The sequence below is a fragment of the Theropithecus gelada genome, chromosome 1 (assembly GCF_003255815.1).
Source record: "Theropithecus gelada isolate Dixy chromosome 1, Tgel_1.0, whole genome shotgun sequence".
Classification (NCBI taxonomy): Eukaryota; Metazoa; Chordata; class Mammalia; order Primates; family Cercopithecidae; genus Theropithecus; species Theropithecus gelada.
In genome coordinates this window covers 16,685,128-16,706,220 of record NC_037668.1, presented here as the reverse complement: position 1 = coordinate 16,706,220, position 21,093 = coordinate 16,685,128, and the positions used below count along the sequence as shown (strand labels likewise).

Sequence of the window (21,093 nt, the reverse complement as noted above, 5' to 3'; positions counted from 1 at the left end):
TTTTTTGAGACGGAGTCTCGCTCTGTCGCCCAGGCTGGAGTGCAGTGGCCGGATCTCAGCTCACTGCAAGCTCCGCCTCCCGGGTTCCCGCCATTCTCCTGCCTCAGCCTCCCAAGTAGCTGGGACTACAGGCGCCCACAACCGCGCCCGGCTAATTTTTTGTATTTTTAGTAGAGACGAGGTTTCACCGTGGTCTCGATCTCCTGACCTTGTGATCCGCCCGCCTCGGCCTCCCAAAGTGCTGGGATTACAGGCGTGAGCCACCGCGCCCGGCCGCTGACTTCCTGATTTTGATGTGTGGCAGACTCTCTACCCTCAATACTATCTGACCTAGAGAAATGTGTGCAACACATTGTTCATGGAAAAAAGTAATCATAGAGTTGTGTGAATAACTCTATAACTATAGTATAATCCCCAGTTTTAAAAACAAATTCAACCACAATAGCAACAAAAACTTCTATTTAAGGCCAGGCACAGTGGCTCAAGCCTGTAATCCCAGCACTTTGGGAGGTCAAGGAGGGCGGATCACTTGAGGCCTGGAGTTTGCGACCAACCTGGCCAACATGGTGAAACCCCATCTCTACTAAAAACACAAAAATTAGCTGGGCATGGTGGCACGCACCTGTAGTTCCAGCTACTCAGGAGGCTGAGGCAGGAGAATCGTTTGAACCTGGGAGGCAGAGGTTGCAGTGAGCCGAGATTGCATCACTGCACTCCAGCCTGAGCAACAGAGCGAGACTCTATCTCAAAGAACAAAACAAAAAAACCCCTCTATTTAAGTGGTCCTGTTTGCAATGACATGGAAGTGAATACGGGAGGATACTTATCAGAACATGTTACCTCAGAGGGGTGAGGATTTTTTATGAAACTTGACAAGCTGTTTCTAAAACTAGACCGGAAATGCGAATGTATAGTGTTCCAGTTACCTAGTGCTGTGTAACAAACTACACCAAAACTTAGTGGCTTAAAGCAATGATAACATCACCTTTGTCCACAGATCTGTCGTTTGGACAGGGCTCAGCAGGAATAGCTTGTCTCTGCTCGGTGTCAGTGGAGGCAGCTTAAAGGCTGGAGGCTAGAATCATCTGATAGCTCACTCACTCACATGTCTGGAGACTCACGCTGCTGTCACTCGGACCTTCAGCTGGGGCTGGGGCCAGAACATCTACACATGACCTTTCCATATGGCTGCTTGGCTCCCTCACAACATGGTAGCTGGGTTCCAAGAGAGAGCAGCAAAGGTGAAGGCGTGTCACCTACTCCAGCCGACACTTGGCAGTCACACAGCATCACTTCCACCACATTCCAATTACTGAGCCAGTCACAAAGGCCTTCCCAGGTTCAAGGAAACAGGGACTAGACTCCATTTCTTTCATTTATGTATCTATCTATCTATTTATCTATCTATCTATTTATTTTTGAGATGGAGTCTCACTCTGTCACCCAGGCTGGAGTGCAATGGCATGATCTTGGCTCACTGCGACCTCCACCTCCTGGGTTCAAGTGATTCTCCCGCCTCATCCTCCCACGTAGCTGGGATTACAGGCACCCGCCACCATGTCCAGCTAATTTTTTGTATTTTTAGTAGAGACGGAGTTCCCCCAGGTTGGCCAGGCTGGTCTCAAACTTCTGACATCAGGGAGTACACCTGCCTCAGCCTCCCAAAGTGCTGGGGTTACAGGTGTGACCCACCGCACCCAGCCTAATTTTTCTATTTTTAGTAGAGACAGGGTTTCATCATGCTGGCCAAGCTTGTCTTGAACTCCTGACCTCAAGTGATCTGCCCACCTCGGCCTCCCAAAGTGCTAGGATTACAGGTGTGAGCCACCACGCTCGGCTGACTCCACCTCTTGACAGGGAAGTTGTAAGATTCTGAAATAGTGTGTGGAACCAGAAACATTGTGGCCACGTTTGGAAAATACAATCTTCCATATATAGGAATAATTATTTTAATTAATAAAACCAATAACAGAAGACTCTCAGCATTAGATTTCAAAATATACTATACAATTACATTAACTAAAACTGTGTTATGGGTGCAGCAATAGACAAAAAGAATCAACACAAGAGAACAAGCTGGACATGGTGACATGCGCCTATAATCTCAGCTACTCAGGTCACTAAGGTGGGAGGATCACTTGAGCCCAGGAGTTTGAGGCTGCAGTGAGCTAGCATCCTGCCACTGCACTCCAGCCTGGGTGACAGAGTGAGACTCTGTCTTAAAAAAAAAAAAAAAAAAAAAACCTAAAATTAAAATTTTTTAAAAAGAGAGGCTAAGGTCCAGAAATACACCCAACTATACAAGGAAAGTTAGTACACAATAAAAGCATATGATAAAACTGCAAAAGGAAACAGTTATAAGAAGAAGAAAATGGCAGTATATATTGAAATGACTGGCCATTCATTGGAAAACAAGCATATTAAATTAGATGCTATGTAAGGTGTTACTAACTGCCAACCAACCATTCCCAAACCTCTTTTCCCTTGCTCATCATAGGTAACTTCTATCCTTAATTTTATGGTCATGATTCTATTGCTTTTTATTAATTATTTTTACCACATATGTATTTACCCATAAACAATATATTGTTCAGTTTTGCCTGACATTAAATATTTATAAATTGCATTGCACTGTATGTTTTCTTCTGTGTTTTGGTTTTTTAACTTTCTGAAGTTCATCCAGTGGATATGTGTGGCTGTAGCTCATTAATTTCCACTGATCTATGACATTCCATCCAGTGACTATATCACAACTTATCATTCTAGGGTTTATGGATATTGGATCATTTCCAGTTTTTACTAATGTAAGCAGTGAGACTATAAACTTTACTGCCTGTGTTTTTGGGCATATGTCTAAGAGAGCAATTACCGATATATTAAATGTAAATTGAAATACTCACATATTCAACTTCACCAAGTAATATTAAACTATTTTCCAAAACAGTTACACCAAATTACACTCCCACAACAGTGAATGAAAGCTCTTGTTGATTCATTACCATGTCAACCCTCAATATTGCCAGACGTTAAAACTTTTGCTGTGGCTCACACCTGTAATCCCAACAGTTTGGGAAGCCAAGGTGGGCAGATTGCTGGAGCTCAGGAGTTCAAGATCAGCCTGGGCAACAAGGTGACACTCCGTCTACACAAAAAATGCAAAAAAAATTAGCTGGGTGTGGTGGCGTGCCTGTGATCCCAGCTACTCAGGACGCTGAGGTGGGAGGATTGTTTGAGCCCAGGAGGTCAAGGCTGCAGTGAGCCATGATCATGCCATTGCACTCCAGCCTGGGTGACAGGGCAAGACCCTGCCTAAAAAAAAAAAAAAAAAAAAAAGAAAAAAAGGAAAAGCCAATTTAGTGGGTGTGAAATGGTATCTTTTAAAATTTGCATTTTCCTGATTATCATATAGGGAATAACTTTTCATATGTTTATGAGCCGTTTATGAGCCATTTCTGCTTTTTTGTGAAATTCCCATCCATTTTTCTAGTTTGTTATCTTTTTTTTCTTTTTCTTTCTTTTTTTCTTTTTTCTTTCTTTCTTTTTTTTTTTTTTTTTTGAGGCAGTCTCACTCTGTTGCCCAGGCTGGAGTGTAGTGGTGCTATCTTGGCTCACTGCAACCCGAGTTCAAGCGATTCTCCTACTTAAACCTCCCAAGTAGCTGGGACTACAGGTGTGCACTACTATGCGCAGCTAATGTTAATTTTTGTATTTTAAGTGGAGATGGAGTTTCACCATGTTGGCCAGGCTGGTCTCGAACTCCTGATCTCAAGTGATCTGCCCATCTCAGCCACCCAAAGTGCTAGGATTACAGAAGTGAGCCACCATGCCCAGGTGGTTATCTTCTTTTGTAGGAAGTCTTCAAAAATTCCAGATAATAATCCTTTGTCAGTTATATGTCTTCAAAATATATTCTCCCAATTTGCAGTTCGTCTTTGTATTATTTTTTATTATTGTATTGTATTGTATTTATTTTTTACTTATTTTTTTGAGACAGGGTCTTACTCTGCTGCCCAGGTTGGAGTGCAGTGGCACCATCTATGCTCACTGCAACCTCTGCCTCCCAGGTTCAAGTGATTCTTCCACCTCACCCTCCCAAGTAGCTGGGATTACAAGCACGCGCCACCACAGCCCAGCTAATTTTTGTATTTTTAGTAGAGATGGGGTTTCACCATATTGGCCAGACTGGTCTTGAACTCCCGACCTCAAGTGATCCACCCACCACAGCCTCCCAAAGTGCTGAGATTACAGGCATGAGCCACTGTGCCCAGCTGTTTGTTCGTTTATTTATTTTTGAGACAGAGTCTTACTGTCACTCAGGCTGGAGTGCAGCGGTGAAGAAAAAAAAAAAGAAGAAGTCCAGACACGGTGACTTACGCCTGTAATCCCAACACTTTGGGAGGCTCACTTTGGGAGGCTGAGATGGGCGGATCACTTGAGGTCAGGAGTTGGAGACCAGCCTGGCCAACATGGTGAAATCCCATCTCTACCAAAAATATAAAAAATTAGCTGTGTGTGGTGACATGAGCCTGTAATCCAGCTACTCGGGAGGCTGAAGCAGGAGTATTGCTTGAACTCGGGAGGTGGAGGTTGCAGTGAGCGGAGATTGTGCCACTGCACTCCAGCCTGGGTGACAAAGCAAGACTCCGTCTTAAAAAATAAAAAATAAATCACTCCCAATCTTAGTAGGCAATGTGTAATAGTGTCCCAGATGAACAAATACCACTCCCTTTTTGGACATATTTCTCTCTCTTTGGCACACCTTAGTCTCTTAGTTTTCACCTATTTTACATATGCTTATCTTTCTGTGATTGGCCACAGGGGGAGTCTTTATTTACATAGCGTGAATCATCACTTCAGCCCCTGATTGGTTCCAGGCCAAGGTCCTGGCCCAAGCTTTCACTTCAGCCCCTGATTGGTTCCAGGCCAAGTTGTTGAGCCAAGCCTTCACCTCTGCCTCCAATTGGTTCTTTACGCTATCATACCTCTTTCTGAGTGGTGCTTTCTCCAAGATAGCCTGCAGGCCCGGTCAGCACACTCCTCCCCTTCCCACTCCATAAGCCGCCCTCCTCACCCTCCCACTCAGCCTCATAGCTGGCAACCCTCTTTTGGGCTCCCTCTTTGCTGAGAGCTTTTCTGTTGCTTAATAAATCTGACTCTGGCTGGTCAGGAGTTCGAGACCAGCCTGGCCAACATGGTGAAACCCCATCTGTACTAAAAATGCAAAAAATTAGCCAGGCTCGGTGGCTGACACCTGTAATCCCAGCACTTTGGGAAGCCAAGACGGGCAGATCATGAGGTCAAGAGATCGAGACCATCCTGGCCAACATGGTGAAATCCCATTTCTACTAAAAATACAAAAATTAGCCCAGCGTGGTGGCAGGCGCCTGTAATCCCAGCTACCCAGGAGTCTGAGGCAGGAGAATCGCTTGTACCCAGGAGGTGGAAGTTGCAGTGAGCCAAGACTGTGCCATTGCACTCCAGCTTGGCAACAGACTGAGACTCCCATCTCAAAAAAAAAAAAAAAAAAAAAAAATTAGCCGGGCGTGGTAGCAGGCACCTGTAGTTCTAGCTACTCGGGAGGCTGAGGCAGGAGAATCGCTTGAACCTGGGGGACGGAGATTGCAGTGAGCCGAGATCGCGCCACTGCACTCCAGTTCGGGCGATAGAGTGAGACTCCGTCTCAAAGAAATAAAAAAGAAAGAAAGAAAAAAGAAAACCTTCTTGCCAATATATCCTTATTCCCCCAACTCCACAATCTCCTGGCTTCCCCCAGTACTCATAGAAGCTGGTAATAGGGAAAGGCAGGCTGTAAAGGGCAATGGTGATGAGCTCAGGCAGCACTGCTGTCTTCTTTACAAAAGCACATTAATGATGAGCCTGGAGAACGTATTAGATGTCAGGATGGCAAATACAGTTTTGGTTGTAACATGTCCGCTGTGCAAAACAAAATATATCCATTTAAGAGACTTTCAACCTGTAGTCCATGATCTCTCTGAAATTAGATGCAAAACTTGGTCTGTGTGTGCGTTTTTCATGGTAGAGGGTCCATTGCTTTCATCTGATTCATAACCTTAAAACGTCTTAAGGAAAAGGGTTAAGAACCCATAACCTGTTCAGTACAATGTTCCCTGAGGGTAAAAAGTTCCTCTGGCATCCAGCACTCCCGTGGGAGTCCATCAAAATTCCAGGGTTCACCGACTGCAGAACTATGGGGATGCAAATGCATTTGCAACTCCTTGGAAGGAAAGTACACACGGGAAATCAAGAAACACTAACAGGGAAAAAGCATTTTAGTTTAATGTGGTACAACTGCTGAGGTTTTGCGGCCTCCATCAAGAAGGAAAGAGCCCAGACTGCAGGTCTGTTGCGAGTGAGTGTGTCTGCAGGTTGTGTTAGGCATGTGGTGATTGTGATGGATGGGGGGTTATAGGAGCTTACAGCGAACTTCCATCACTCCTATCCATCATTTTCTAGTTATTTTATCATCCATTGATTCTTCTCTTCCGGTAGCTCTGAGGACCGTAGACTAAACTGAAACACAAAAGGGGAGGGCAAAAGAAAAGACAGTTTCAAAGGGAGACGAGCACTCGTTCTTTTATCCTGCGGTCCCTTTAAGAGAAGAATCTCTTGGGACCTGCAGTCCCAACCGACCCCAGTTTTAACCGAAACCCAACCCGGACTTCCCCCTCTTGACTCAAATAAGACCAATTTTGGATTTTCCCTCCCCTATTGACCAATCAGATTCTGTTACCAGGCAGACTTCAGCGGCCGCCGGTACGAGCCCGGCGCCTTCTGTCTCCGGGGTGGCAGCAGTGACCAATGACAGAGCAGGCCGCCCGTGTATCTAGGCAGATCGCGGCTGTTACAACCATTCAGAAAAAGGAAAATAAAGCAACGCACGAGCCGGCTGGGCCAGGACCTTGGGGCTGGGCCGGAGTGGAGGTGGCTACGAGGTAGTTTCTCTTTCTCCCTTACCTTTATTGTTGCTTGTGTTGGAAGGCGACTGTTCAGAGGTAGGGAGGGGGCAAGATGAGTTGGGAGGAGAGCAGAAAAAGACTGTAGCTGTATTTTCAACAGCTTCTTCACCCATGTGCACGTGCCCGGAATCTGGGACCCCATTCCCCTGCCGGGTTTCTGACGCCCAGTCCATGAGTTCCGCTACCCCGCCCCACCCCCCCTCCACTTTGCAGAAACCGGGGATTGAATGGAGGGGGAAGGGAAGGAGGTGGGGGCGCGCCTCAGGATGGGCTGTTGTGGGAGATGACGTAGGGACCGGCGACGTGGGGAGGGGGAGCAGCGGGGGAAGTCGTGGAGAGATTAAGTAATGAGAACTTGGGCCCAGTTTTTTTTCCAAGCCTAGAAAGGCAGAATATGTTCGTATCCTTTCTGACCTCCCAAGCATATGCAATGGTGAGGAGTATTTTTGAGAATTAGAGAACTTTGTTTTGTGGCTGTTATTGTTGTTTTTGAGGGGGAGGAGGGCAGTATGGGGTCAGAGGCAGAAATGAAAATTTCTTGCTAACATGGATTCCCAATCCCCCTATCTCTTCCTTTACAGTTTTCCAGATTTAGGAGACTTCAAAAAGGTGGGGCAGATAGAATGGAGATGGCAAAGATCTCTTTGGGTATATATGGTTCTGGCGAAGTAATGGAATAATTTCTAATTTTCGGAGAAGGCAAGTGGTGAGAAAAAGACCACTGGGGAAATTCGGAGGCTTTGTTTCTGTTTCTCTGCCTTTCTGGGTAAAGAGATGAGGAGTGCCCTGGGGCCTTCATGGGAAGGGAAGGCCAGTGTGAGTTACATCTTTATGCCTGTCCCTCTCAATTCTAGCCCTCATGCCGGGATGGCAGAAGATGAGCCTGATGCTAAGAGCCCCAAGACTGGGGGAAGGCCCCCTCCAGGTGGTGCTGAGGCTGGGGAACCTACCACCCTTCTTCAAAGGCTCCGAGGTACCATTTCGTAAGTACTGATCACATCTCCAAATCCTGTCCAAGACCTGAGTATAGATCCCTGCAGCACTTCACTTTGGCTGTAGATGAACTGCCTCTCAGCAAGGGCATGGGAGCAGAGGGAGATTCTTGGCCATGGTAGCAATGCTTGAGCACCTGCTGGGCATTTCAGCCCTTTTCCCTCCTTAGCAGTCAGATAAAGAGAGGGAGAAAACCTCGTGTGTGACCTCCAGCTTTCTCCTATTCCCCACAGCAAGGCCGTGCAGAACAAAGTAGAGGGAATCCTGGTAAGTGTGTTGGGGAAGAGGGCAATAGAGGGATGGAAATGCTGAGGGAGGAGGATGTCAGGATGATGGGCATCAACAAAACATTGATGTGGGAGAGGTAGGGTCTATCTTGTCAGAGATCCTTGGCTTTGCAAACTTGCTGCCAGTTTGACTTTGTGCCTCTCACTCGATCTCTGTGAGCGCTTGTGTAGAAGCCCAGCAGAGATGAATTCAGAGCTGATCTCCTCTACTCCCCTCCTCGCTGTGGTAGCCTACAGGGCCCCTCAGAGCACCTAGTGTCAAATAATTTTTTTTTTTTTCTCGAGACGGAGTCTCGCTCTGTGGTCCAGGATGGAGTGCAGTGGTGCGATCTCAGCTCACTGCAAGCTCCACCTCCCGGGTTCACGCCATTCTCCTGTCTCAGCCTCCCCAGTAGCTGGGACTACAGGCGCCCGTCACCACGCCCGGCTAATTTTTTTTGTATTTTTAGTAGAGACGGGATTTCACTGTATTAGCCAGGATGGTCTCGATCTCCTGACCTCGTGAACCGCCTGCCTTGGCCTCCCAAAGTGCTGGGATTATAGGCGTGAGTCACCGCGCCCAGCCTTATCAAATAATTTCTAAGGTCCTTTTTCAGTCTGACACCCTCTAAGTCAGCTAGACTTTGGGGTGGGAATCAGAGGGTCCTACATTGGGTCCTTCTTGGCCTTATTATTTCTCCTGCCTCTGTTTTGTCCTACCTCAGCAAGATGTACAGAAATTTTCTGACAATGACAAGCTGTATCTCTACCTTCAGCTCCCCTCAGGACCCAGCACTGGAGACAAAAGGTAGGTTTGATGGTAGTTTTAGATGGCAGAGGTTCTGATTCTTAGAGAAAGGTTCACTGGGAAGGGGTGAGGTAAATAGGAAGACTTGTAGCTGCTGTCCTTGATGAAGAGGTAAGGTCCCCACCCTGACTTGGTTTACCAGGGAAAGGTAGATTCTGGGTGAACTACTTTGGTCCAGCACTACTGAAGTGGTAGTTTGGGAAGAACCAGGACAACTGTTAGGGTCTTAGTAATGCTTGTTCCTTTTGTTTCTGTAGCTCAGAGCCAAGTACACTGAGCAATGAGGAGTACATGTATGCCTATAGGTGGATCCGCAACCACCTGGAAGAGCACACCGACACCTGTCTGCCAAAGCAAAGTGTTTATGATGCCTATCGGTGGGTGGAAGGGTGGGTGGTGGGGTGAGTGGATTGGTTGGCATAGGACCCCCTCACCCATGAAGAGCTTCCTGCCTTGATTAAAGCCTGTCTTCTTAAAGGGTTCCTCACACTTGATCCCTAGGGACCCTTCGAGCCTACCCATGGCCTCCTTCTCTGAGTATGTTCCCACTCTGCTCCCCTCTCACTCAGGAAGTACTGTGAGAGTCTTGCCTGTTGCCGCCCACTCAGCACAGCCAACTTTGGCAAGATCATCAGAGAGATCTTCCCTGACATCAAAGCTCGAAGGCTTGGTGGCCGGGGCCAGTCCAAGTATCCTTGACTAGAGAGGTTGGGGGTGGAGGACCTGGGAGGAAGACTTAGGATGTGGAGACCCAGGAGTGGAACAGCTTAACTTGCTCAAGGGGTTTGGAGATTGCCATGTGTTGGCTGCTCTTTAACTTGCATCAGATATTGCTACAGTGGCATACGAAGGAAGACCTTGGTGTCTATGCCACCCCTGCCTGGACTTGACCTAAAGGGTTCTGAGAGTGTAAGTACCAAATCACCCTCTAATTCTACTCTTCTCTCCCAGGTAAAAGGCAGAGGTCTTTGGGGCATGTTTTGAGGGCTAACAGCCTCAGTCATTATGTACGTAGCTTCTAGGTATGATGTTCCCTTCTGCCAACCCTGCAGCTGAGGCAGAGGATGAAGAGAACTTGTGGGCTTCTGCAGTGGGATAGGTAGAGGCTACTCCCGTCCCCAGTCTGGTCTCAGCTTTGGTCAACAGTCTTTGGTCACTTCAAGAGAGGGGACAAGGGTTATTTAATTTGGAGAGTGATTGGGCATGTCCTTCCCCACTTCAGCCAGAAATGGGCCCAGAAGTAACCCCAGCACCTCGAGATGAACTGGTGGAGGCAGCCTGTGCCCTGACGTGTGACTGGGCAGAGCGGATCCTGAAACGGTCCTTCAGTTCCATCGTTGAGGTCGCCCGCTTCCTGCTACAGCAGCATCTCATCTCTGCCCGATCTGCACATGCCCATGTGCTTAAGGCCATGGGGCTTGCTGGTGGGTGGACCCTCTCTTATGTCTCAGCAACCCTGACCCACTTTCAGCTTCAGTGACCCTCCCACACACAGAATAGAGACACCTTGGATTTGCCCTCTCTTCCTGGAGACCCTTCTAAGACATGCTTTAGCACCCCATTTCCTGTCTCTACCAGTCAGTGAATCAGAATTGCCTCACTCCCCTATTCCTCAGTTTCTTCCTCACCTTCACTCTATTACCTTTTTGGCACCTCTGCAGAAGAGGATGAACATGCACCTCGGGAACGGTCATCTAAACCAAAGAATGGTGTAGAGAACCCAGAGGGTTCACAAGCCCACAAGAAGCTGGAGAGACCGGCCCAGGTAAGGAAGTCAGTGGCCCTGACTTCGGTGTCCTGGGCTGGGGGCTTAGTATATCCTTTTCCTATTGGGTCCCATGCTTTTCCACTTCCTGTGCCTCTGGTGTCTATGTTTCCTCCAGTATTCAGTCTTCACACTTTACTGTGTTCCTCTCTTTACCTTTTAGCCTCCTAAGGATCTGGAAGCCCGAACTGGGGCTGGCCCTCTCGCACGTGGAGAGCGGAAGAAGAGTGTAGTTGAGAGCTCAGCCCCAGGAGCCAATAACCTGCAGGTTAACGCCCTAGTGGCTCGGCTGCCTCTGCTCCTTCCCCGGGCCCCTCGCTCGCTTATTCCACCAATCCCAGTCTCTCCACCTATTCTGGCCCCCAGGCTTTCTTCAGGTGCCCTGAAAGTGGCTACACTGCCTCTGTCTAGTAGGGCCGGGGCACCCTCAGCAGCTGTACCCATCATTAACATGATCTTACCAACTGTTCCTGCTTTGCCTGGACCTGGACCTGGGCCTGGGCCTGGGCCTGGGCGAGCTCCACCTGGGGGACTCACTCAGCCCCGGGGCACAGAGAACAGAGAGGTAGGCATAGGTGGTGACCCAGGACCACATGACAAGGGTGTCAAGAGGACAGCTGAAGTACTTGTGAGTGAGGCCAGTGGGCAGGATCCACCAGCTAAAGCAGCAAAGCAGGATATAGAGGATACAGCAAGTGATGCCAAAAGGAAACGGGGGCGCCCTCGAAAAAAGTCAGGTGGAAGTGGGGAAAGGAATTCTACCCCTCAGAAGTCAGCAGCTGCCGTGGACTCTGCCCAGTCCTCAAGGTTACCATGGGAGACATGGGGCTTAGGAGGGGAAGGCAACTCAGCTGGAGGGGCAGAAAGGCCAGGGCCAATGGGAGAGGCTGAAAAGGGGGCAGTGCTTGCCCAGGGTCAGGAAGATGGTACTGTTTTCAAAGGAGGAAGGGGCCCCAGTTCCCGGCATACCAAAGAAGCAGAAGATAAAATTCCCTTGGTCCCCTCAAAAGTGAGTGTCATCAGAGGCAGCAGAAGCCAAAAGGAGGCTTTTCCTTTGGCAAAGGGAGAGGTAGGCACTGCACCACAGGGTAATAAAGACTTAAAGGAGCATGTGCTTCAAAATTCCTTATCCCAGGAGCATAAAGACCCCAAAGCAACACCCCCATGATATAGGTCTTTGGGGAAGAGTGTTTATATCCCTACATTAACTTTGCCTAGTGGAGGCCCTTCTCTGCACTTGCTTCTCATTTGGCTATTCTTTTCCTAAAGAAGTCCATTCTCTTCTGTACAGACAGCTGAGTCATCCAGTCTACTTAGTACCTGGTTGCTGCCTCTGACCTTTTCAGCTTGATACCCTTGGCTTTAGTATAACCAATAAATCTGTAGTGACCTTACCTGTATTCCCTGTGCTATCCTGTGGGAAGGTAGGAATGGGCTATGATGAATGTATAGGTTAGGGATCTTTTGGTTTTAAATCACAGAAAACCTAATTCAAACTGGCTTAAAATAAAAAGGGTTTATTGGTTCATGTAACTGGAAAGTCCATAGGTAGTGCTGGCTCCAGGTGAAGCCTGACCCAGTAGCTCAGTATGTCTCTAAATACCGGACTGATTTTTTTTCTCACTGTTGCGTCTTCTGTAGGACCATCTTAAGTCTGGGCCACTTAATGGCTGCTAGCATTCCTAGGATTACACATTTCCCCATTTATGTCCAATCAGAAAAAGAAGGCATCTTTGTACCAGAAATCTCAGCAAAAGCCCCAACATTCACACTGATTAGGCCTGGGTCACATGTCCACCCCTGACCAATCATTGTGGCCAGGAGGATGGTACATGCTAATTTGCTTATTCTACACCATGGGCTACACCTTTGGGGAAAAGGGTGGGGTCAGCCTCCCCAAAATCACATGGATTCCCCAAGTGGAAACTAGGAGCATGCAGTTGCTTGGGTGGCCGCTGACACCAGGCTACTATTATTTTAGCTTGCTAAGTTGAGATCAGCTAGACCTGCTTTTTTTTCTCCTCAGTCTTGCATTTCCCTCAATACAAGCTATAGCCTGTTTCCTCTTGTTTCTAGTCTCAGAATGAAGGAGAGGGAAGCCATTTTCCTGTAGGGACTCTCCAGTCTCATTTAGACAATAGTCCCTTTTTTTCTGCCTCCATCTTAGAGATGGAGCTCCTTTTCCTGTTTCTTAATTTTTGTTTTCTCCTCATTCCTGCTTCCCTATCTCTCCCTATTGCCAGTTCCACCAGCTAGCATGAAAGACTTCCTAGCCATTAAATCTATTCTGTAGCCACCAGGTGGCAGCATCTTGTCATACGTGTCAGGACTTAGGACTGCGGGGTTTAGGTTAGATGTCACAGAAAGAGCTAGTTCTGTGGTCAGGCAGCAGCAATGAGAACGGAATGCAGACCCTCCAGATGTATCCTTGGGAAAAGCAGTAAACCAACTAATATTTATTGAAGACCTACTTTGTCCTCTACATAGGGTAGCTTCTGTCAGGGAATCTTGGTTTTTCCCCCAAAACACTGATTTTCTTTCAGGGAGACTTCATGTGTTCATTTATTTCCACCAGAGCAGATTTAAAGAAATTATAATATGTAATGTTTGGTATCTATAAAGAGTATATCTAATGTGAATAAATTATGAAGCATACTAATGAGTACCTATGACCCACAACACAATTTATACATTAAAACATTTGAAATACCATTGTGTTTGTGTTCCTCCCTAGCCTGTCCCCTGCCTCTTCTTAGCAGTAACCACTGTCCTTAATTTTCATGTCTATTATCTGCTATAGATTTTTTAAACTGTATATGTATATATACAGCCCAAGCTGATGTCTCTGAATTTACAGCTCTTATGCGGTAGAGTATCATGACTTAGTTCTTTTTGTTTTACAATATGTCCTATGTTGTTTTGTCCTTGCTTTGTGAGTTTTGACTTGTGCAGCTAACTCCTACTCACATCTACAGGGAAGTCATCTCTGATTCTTGCCTGACACACATGATCTCTCTCTGGGCTCCCTTAGCACTCTGTGCTCACTACTTATATAACTCACAGTGTGCTGTGATCATTTATTTGTCCGTCTCCCCAGCTAGAATGTTTGAAGTTGGGGTCTGAGTAAACCAGCTTCTAAAAAATGCCTGATACTTAAAAAACAAGAGGGAAAATATCAAAACCACAGGAAAGGACTCCTACTTCTGACAGCATGGATAAGAGAAAGGGCTATCCCATTAAAATACAACTAGATTCTAGATAAATCACAGCAAACATACTTTTTAGCACATTGCTGAGTTCATTAGAAAGATAAATCATTTAAAAAAAGTACAGGCCAGGCACCGTGGCTCACGCCTGTAATCCCAGCACTTTGGGAGGCCGAGGTGGGCAGATCATGAGGTCAGGAGATCGAGACCATCCTGGCTAACACGGTGAAACCCCGTCTCCACTAAAAATACCAAAAATTAGCCGGGCATGGTGCCAGGCGCCTGTAGTCCCAGCTACTCAGAAGACTGAAGCAGGAGAATGGTGTGAACCCAGGAGATGGAGGTTGCAGTGAGCCGATATCGCGCCACTGCACTCCAGCCTGGGTGACAGAGCGAGACTCCACCAAAAAAAAAAAAAATACAAATTAAAAAAAAAAAGGCCGGGCGCGGTGGCTCAAGCCTGTAATCCCAGCACTTTGGGAGGCCGAGACGGGCGGATCACGAGGTCAGGAGATCGAGACCATCCTGGCTAACACAGTGAAACCCCGTCTCTACTAAAAAAAATACAAAAACTAGCCGGGCGAGGTGGCGGGCGCCTGTAGTCCCAGCTACTTGGGAGGCTGAGGCAGGAGAATGGCGTGAACCCAGGAGGTGGAGCTTGGAGTGAGCTGAGATCCGGCCACTGCACTCCAGCCTGGGCGACAGAGCGAGACTCCGTCTCAAAAAAAAAAAAAAAAAAAAAAAGTTGAAACCTATATAAAGGAAGAGCCACATGGAGTAGTAGAAGCAGGTTTGCCCTGAGGACAAATGCCAGTGTCAGCATTATGATCATAGTCTAAGCCTTGGGCCTAAGCCAAGGGAAGGGAAGAAAAACCTGCAACTCCTGAATTAAACCTGGATTCTTGAAGGGGCTAACATAGTTCCAGGTTTATGCAAATACAAATCCTCTCTGGAGGGAAGTATTCCTAATTAAGGTCCTCAGGATTCCCACAGATTAAACAAAATATGAGTTCAAAACCCCAAAATATAAAATAGGCCAGGCACACTGGCTCACGCCTGTAATCCCAGCACTTTGGGAGGCCGTGGCAGGTGGATCGCTTGAGGCCAGAAGTTCAAGGCCAGCCTGGCCAATATTGTGAAACCCTGTCTCTACTAAAAATACAAAAATTAGCCGGGTGTGGTGACGTGCGCCTGTAATCCCAGCTACTTGGGAGGCTGAGGCAGGAGAATTCCTTGAACCCAGGAGGCAGAGGTTGCAGTGGGCTGAGACTGCACCACTGCACTCCAGCATGGGTGACAGAGTGAGACGCCATCTCAAAACAAAAAACAAAAAAACAAAAACCCCAAAATATAAAATACACAAGTAAACAAGCTACCATGAACAGGACTCAGCAGAAAACAACAAAACGGATTTAGATATCCAAGGTAAGTTACAGAATATAAAATCCCAGCACTTTGGGAGGCTGAGGCGGCCAGATCTCAAGTCCAGGAGTTTGAGACCAGCCTGGCCAACATGGTGAAACCCTGTCTCTACTAAAAATACAAAAATTAGCTGGGAGTGGTGGCTCATGCCTGTAATTGCAGCTACTGGGGAGGCTGAGGCAGGAGAACTGCTTGAACCTGGGAGGCAGAGGTTGCAGTGAGTCAAGATTGCACCATTGCACTCTAGCCTGGGCAACAGAATGAGACTCTGTCTTAAAAAAAAAAAGATATAACTAGAGTCATATTTTACTGACTTTTGAATAAGCCAACTTCTTTCCCCAGTTTGTAAACAAGACAAATAAATGACATTATCTTATTCTGTTGGTAATTTCCTGCCCTCCCCACACCTCAATGTGCAAAACATACATACTTTCCTACCAAAGCTAGAGGCTCTGTGTGTACACAGGATAGCATAGGTTCCCATAGGGTCACCCACCATCCAAGTGCAAAACCATCTACACCTATAGTGGCTCCTTGGGATCTTACACAGAGATAAGTGATTTTTTTTTTTTAATCAAAAGATAATTTTCTAAAAATAGGTTCAGTGAAGTGAGAAATTTTAGAGCATATCACAAATGTTAAGCTTTTTAATTTAATTTAATTTTTTTTTTTGAGACAGAGTCTCACTCTGTCACCCAGGCTGGAGTGCAGTGATGCAATCTTGGCTCACTGCAACCTCTGCCTCCTGGTTTTAAACAATTCTCCCTGCCTCAGCCTCCTGAGTATCTGGGATTACAGGCACCCACCACTAGGCCTGGCTAATTTTTATTTTGTTTTGTTTTGTTTTTTAAGTAGAGACAGGGTTTTGCCGTGATGGCCAGGCTGGTCTTGAACTCTTGACCTCAGGTGATCCACCCACCTCAGCCTCCCAACATGCTAGGATTACAGGCATGAGCCACCATTCCCAGCCACAAATGTTATGCTTTTAAATTTAACATGGGGGGAAAGAATAGCATTCAGTTTTACAATTTGACAACTAAGGAGACTGAGGAGAAAAAAGACAAATGTGGGGAAGGAAAACATAACTTACTCAAAATATTTATTTAAAAACCATTTTTGGCCGGGCGTGGTGGCTCATGCCTGTAATCCTAGCACTTTGGGAGGATGAGGTAGGTGGATCACTTGAGGTCAGGAGTTTGAGACCAGCCTGGCCAACATGGTGAAACACTGTCTCTACAAAAAATACAAAAATTAGCCAGGTGTGGTGGTGGGTGACTGTAATCCCAGCTACTTAGGAAGCTGAGGCAAGAGAATGGCTCCAACCTGGGAGATGGAGTTGGCAGTGAGCTCAGATGGTGCCACTGCATTCCAGCCTGGGCAACAGAGTGAGACTCTGTCTCAAATTAAAAAAAAAAAAGAAAAAGAAAAAAAAATATATATACATATATATTTTTTAACTAAATCATTTTTGAAAAATAACTATATTTTCCAAAACAAGAAAAAAAATCAGTGAGACAATTGGCATTGTTTTTAAAGGGGGAAATTTCTTTAATGTCAGATGGTTCTCATATCTGCTTCTGCATTCAGTCTTTGTGTGTGTGTGTGTGTGTGTGTGTGTGTGTGTGTGTGTAAGAGTCTTACTCTGTCACCCAGGCTGGAGTGCAGTGGCATGACTGCAGCTCACTGCAACCTCCACCTCCCAGGTTCAAGCAATTCTTCTGCCTAAGACTTCCCACAGATGCACACCACCACGCCTGGCTAATTTTTGTGATTTTGGTAGAGACACAGTGGCTCACACCTATAATCCCAGCATTTTGGGAGGCCAAGGTGGGCAGATCATCTGAGGTTGGAAGTTTGAGACCAGCCTGGGCGACATGGTGAAACCCTGTCTCTACTAAAAATACAAAAATTAGCTGGGCATGGTGCTGTGCATCTGTAATCCCAGCACTTTGGGAGGCCGAGGCGGGTGGATCACTCAAGACCAGCCTGGCCAACATAGTGAAACCCTGTCTCTACTACAAATACAAAAATTAGCTGGGTGTGGTGGCGTTCACCTGTAATCCCAGCTACTTGGGAGGCTAAAGCACGACAATCGCTTGAACTCAGGAGGCAAAGTTTGCAGTGAGCTGAGATCACGCCACTCCAGCCTGGGCAACAAAGCAAGATCCTGTCTCAGAAAAAACAAAAACAAAAAACAGAAGATGATAAAAAAACAAAACAAAACAAAAAAAACCTCCAGAAAAAGGCAGAAAGACAGTCATAAAGGGATGCAAAGAAATTTACACATATGGGACTGGCACAGTGGCTCATGCCTGTAATCCCAGCACTTCGGGAGGCCGAGGCGGGCGGATCACAAGTTCAAGAGATCAACACAATCCTGGCCAACATGATGAAACCCTGTCTCTACTAAAAATACAAAAATTAGCTGGGCATTGGGACGCATGCCTGTAATCCCAGCTACTTGGGAGGCTAAGGCAGAAGAATCACTTGAACTCAGGAGGCGGAGGATCCCTTCAGCCGAGATCGCGCCACTGCACTCCAGCCTAGGTGACAGAGCGAGACTCTGCAAAGGAAGGAAGGAGGGAGGGAGGGAAGGAAGGGAGGGAGGGAGGAAGGGAAGGGAGGGAGGAAGGGAAGGGAAGGAGGGAGGAAGGGAAGGGAGGGAGGAAGGGAGGAAGGGAAGGGAGGAAGGGAGGGAAGGAATTTACACATATGAACCCTTAGAGCTATAAATAGGAAACTTAAACTCTTCTACTTATGTTTGTGTGTGTGTGTATTTTTAGTGGGGTGGTCTATAACTGACTAGCTATAAAAAGTTCCTGCTTCAAATTTGAACAGAGATGTTCCTGAAATTTTTTCTGTCATTGGAAAATAAGAAAACTTCCTACTATAAAAAAGGTTGTCACATGTCTTTCTACAGTGTTTCAAAAGGCTAGTCTTGTGGCTGTTTGGAAAGCTATCCCTTGAGGGGATACATGACATTTTAAACTCTAGGCTAAAGCAGGGTCATCACCTCATGATATTTGCGGGACAGCTGATTGGAAACTGGCCAAGAGCTAGTGGGCCTAACATGTGGACTGCTGATTCCCCCTACTCCAGACCAGTGGTGAGAATTGTTGTTGTTGTTGTTTTTTTTTGAGATGGAGTCTCACTCTGTTGCCCAGGCTGGAGTGCAATGGTGCAGTCTTGGCTCACTGCAACCTCCGCCTCTCGGGTTTAAGTGATTCTCTTGCCTCACCCTCCCGAGTAGCTGGGATTACAGGCATGTGCCACCACGCCCAGCTAATTTTTGTATTTTTAGTAGAGATGGGGTTTCCCCATGTCAGTCAGGCTGGTCTCAAACTCCTGACCTTGGTTGATCCACCCACCCTGGCTTCCCAAAGTGCTGGGATTACAGGCGTTGAACCACCATGCCAGGCCGATAATTTATTTTATTTTTTTGAGACAGGGTCTCACTCCATTGTCCAGGCTGGAGTGCAGTGCTGGGATTACAGACATGAGCCACCATGCCAGGCCGATAATTTTTTATTTTGTTTGAGACAGGGTCTCACTCCATTGTCCAGGCTGGAGTGCAGTGGCATGATCTCGGCTCACTGTAGCCTCTGTCTCCCAGGCTCAAGTGATCCTCCTACCTCAGCCTCCTAAGTAGTTGGGACTACAGGTGCATGCCACCATGCCAGCTAGGCTAATTTTTGTATTTTGTAGAGATGTGGTTTCACCATGTTGCCCAGGCTGGTCTCAAACCCCTGAGCCCAAGCAATCCGCCCACCTCAGCCTCCCAAAGTGCTGGGATTAGAGGTGTCAGCCACTGAGCCCAGCCGACAAATTTAAACTATCTTTGGCACTCTTGTCCCCATTCTTTGTTCATCTTTCATACTGTACTCCCGCTTTAACCTAGCTTGTCTGCTTGCCCTCTCCTCATGATATGAACAAATTCCCATTTCTGTTCTTCAACATACAATTTTTTTGCTTTCAGAATGCTCACTCGTCTTTTATTTTGCTGGGTTATATCCAATATCTTTTTTTTTTTTTTTTTTTTTTTTGAGACGGAGTCTTGCTCTGTCGCCCAGGCTGGAGTGCAGTGGCCAGATCTCAGCTCACTGCAAGCTCCGCCTCCCGGGTTGATGCCATTCTCCTGCCTCAGCCTCCCGAGTAGCTGGGACTACAGGCGCCCGCCACCTCGCCTGGCTAGTTTTTTGTATATTTTTTTTAGTAGAGATGGGGTTTCACCGTGTTAGCCAGGATGGTCTTGATCTCCTGACCTCGTGATCCGCCCATCTCGGCCTCCCAAAGTGCTGGGATTACAGGCTTGAGCCACCGCGCCCGGCCTCCAATATCTATTCTAAGACCTGACTCACAATATTTCTAAGAAGCCTTCCATTCATTCATTCACCATATACTGATGTGTCTGTGTGTGTGTGTGTGTGTGTATGTGTGTGTGTCCATACACATATAGGCCTTCCAAATTAACTTAAACTCTACTATGTTCCTTCAACAATTAGGTTAGGTACCCCATTTGTTCTACTGTTGTACATTCTGCATGTTTTACACAGGCATTTTCAAGCTATTACACTTTATTCTGCCTTCCAATTAAACATTGTAAGTAGTGACTCTTTCATCATCTATCCTGTATGATTGTCCCAATAATTAATAATAAAGTATTATAGTAGCAACTTGTACTCTCTTGATCCTCACAAAACCCTGTAATGGGCTAATATTACTTCATCCATATGTCTTCTTTGTAGACATAGAAACTGAGGTTCAAAGAGGTTACATTAGTTATTCCAAATCAAACAGCTTGTAAGTGGCAGGGAAGATGGCATTCAAGACCCGGGCTCAAGTAACTAGCCTCAATGTATTATGTAAGGCCCTAACGAGGGGCATTGAATATTAAGTAAAGCCTAGGAAAGACGTTGAGACAGAGGTTCTGAGGACAAAGAGGGCTCTAAATCAACAATGTTAACCAAAAAATACACAAAGCTGGCTAGGTGAGGTGACTCAGGCCTATAATCCCAGCACTTTGGTACCTGAGGCCGGCAGATTGCTTGAGGCTAGCAGTTAGAGACCAGCGTGGGCAACATAGCAAGACCCTGTCTTTACAAAACCAACAAACGAAAATTACACAAAAGCAACACCAGAGGCCCATTTGCATGGCGTGTTTTTGTTTATTTGTTTCGCCTAATATGGCTTCGTTTTGTTTGGAAGAAGGGATTGTGCCCTCCAAGCCTTTGCCATTTCACTCACCTCTCCCAACCTGGCCCTGTCCAGCCCCTCCCAGGAGGGCTCGGCGTATGGATGTTGGAGGTCACAGGCTGCCCAGGCTGGTGGTGACCTCGGAGGCAGAACCACGGCCTCGAGTCGGGCCTCTCTAACGGCGAAAGACTGACGCGGTCGGACCGCGCCATTCCCGAAACGTTAAGGGGTTTAACCTCCGCATCGTCCTCAAAGATGAGTAGGAAAAGGGCAGTGAGGGAAAACGTCTTCCCCGTCCGCCGTCTTCCTGCTCGCCCTTCTTGAAACCCAGCGTTCATCCCACGGCCTGATTTACTAAGGGAGTCTTGTAGCGTAGGGGATGGGGAAAAGTCATTGATTACGGTAATTTGGTTGGTTACTCAAACGGTCATTTACATATAATTTGCATGTTAATATACTTCTG

General features: G+C 46.8%; 1 protein-coding gene and 1 long non-coding RNA gene across 6 annotated transcripts; one reads left to right on the top strand and one right to left on the bottom strand.

Annotated features, from left to right (window-relative positions):
• Window positions 1-6,270: 6,270 nt before the first annotated feature.
• On the bottom strand, window positions 6,271-7,202 carry LOC112627745. The gene is made up of 2 exons (XR_003120220.1): window positions 6,976-7,202; window positions 6,271-6,531 (listed from the first exon to the last, which is right to left on the bottom strand). It is a non-coding gene; the product is annotated as an uncharacterized LOC112627745 (long non-coding RNA).
• On the top strand, window positions 6,779-13,521 carry RFX5 (regulatory factor X5). Of its 5 annotated transcripts, none has more exons than XM_025390324.1 (11): window positions 6,779-6,953; window positions 7,559-7,676; window positions 7,832-7,960; window positions 8,204-8,237; window positions 8,962-9,044; window positions 9,302-9,421; window positions 9,614-9,733; window positions 9,872-9,953; window positions 10,267-10,468; window positions 10,706-10,809; window positions 10,973-13,521. In XM_025390324.1, exons 3-11 carry the CDS (start codon window positions 7,845-7,847, stop codon window positions 11,975-11,977), a joined length of 1,866 nt encoding a protein of 621 aa, XP_025246109.1. In that variant the 5' UTR covers window positions 6,779-6,953; window positions 7,559-7,676; window positions 7,832-7,844; the 3' UTR covers window positions 11,978-13,521. The 5 variants fall into 5 exon arrangements, with proteins under 5 accessions (XP_025246109.1, XP_025246139.1, XP_025246116.1 ...); XM_025390331.1 differs by having other exon boundaries at window positions 6,871-6,953; window positions 7,559-7,683; XM_025390337.1 differs by having other exon boundaries at window positions 6,885-6,953; window positions 7,559-7,586.
• Window positions 13,522-21,093: the final 7,572 nt, after the last annotated feature.

Bases quoted from the DNA above. Each gene is read 5' to 3' on its own strand.
- RFX5 (XM_025390324.1), top strand. From the start codon at position 7,845: ATGGCAGAAGATGAGCCTGATGCTAAGAGCCCCAAGACTGGGGGAAGG. The intron at 9,045-9,301 runs GTAGGTTTGATG...TTGTTTCTGTAG, and splicing joins CCCAGCACTGGAGACAAAAG to CTCAGAGCCAAGTACACTGA. The intron at 10,810-10,972 runs GTAAGGAAGTCA...TTTACCTTTTAG, and splicing joins AGCTGGAGAGACCGGCCCAG to CCTCCTAAGGATCTGGAAGC.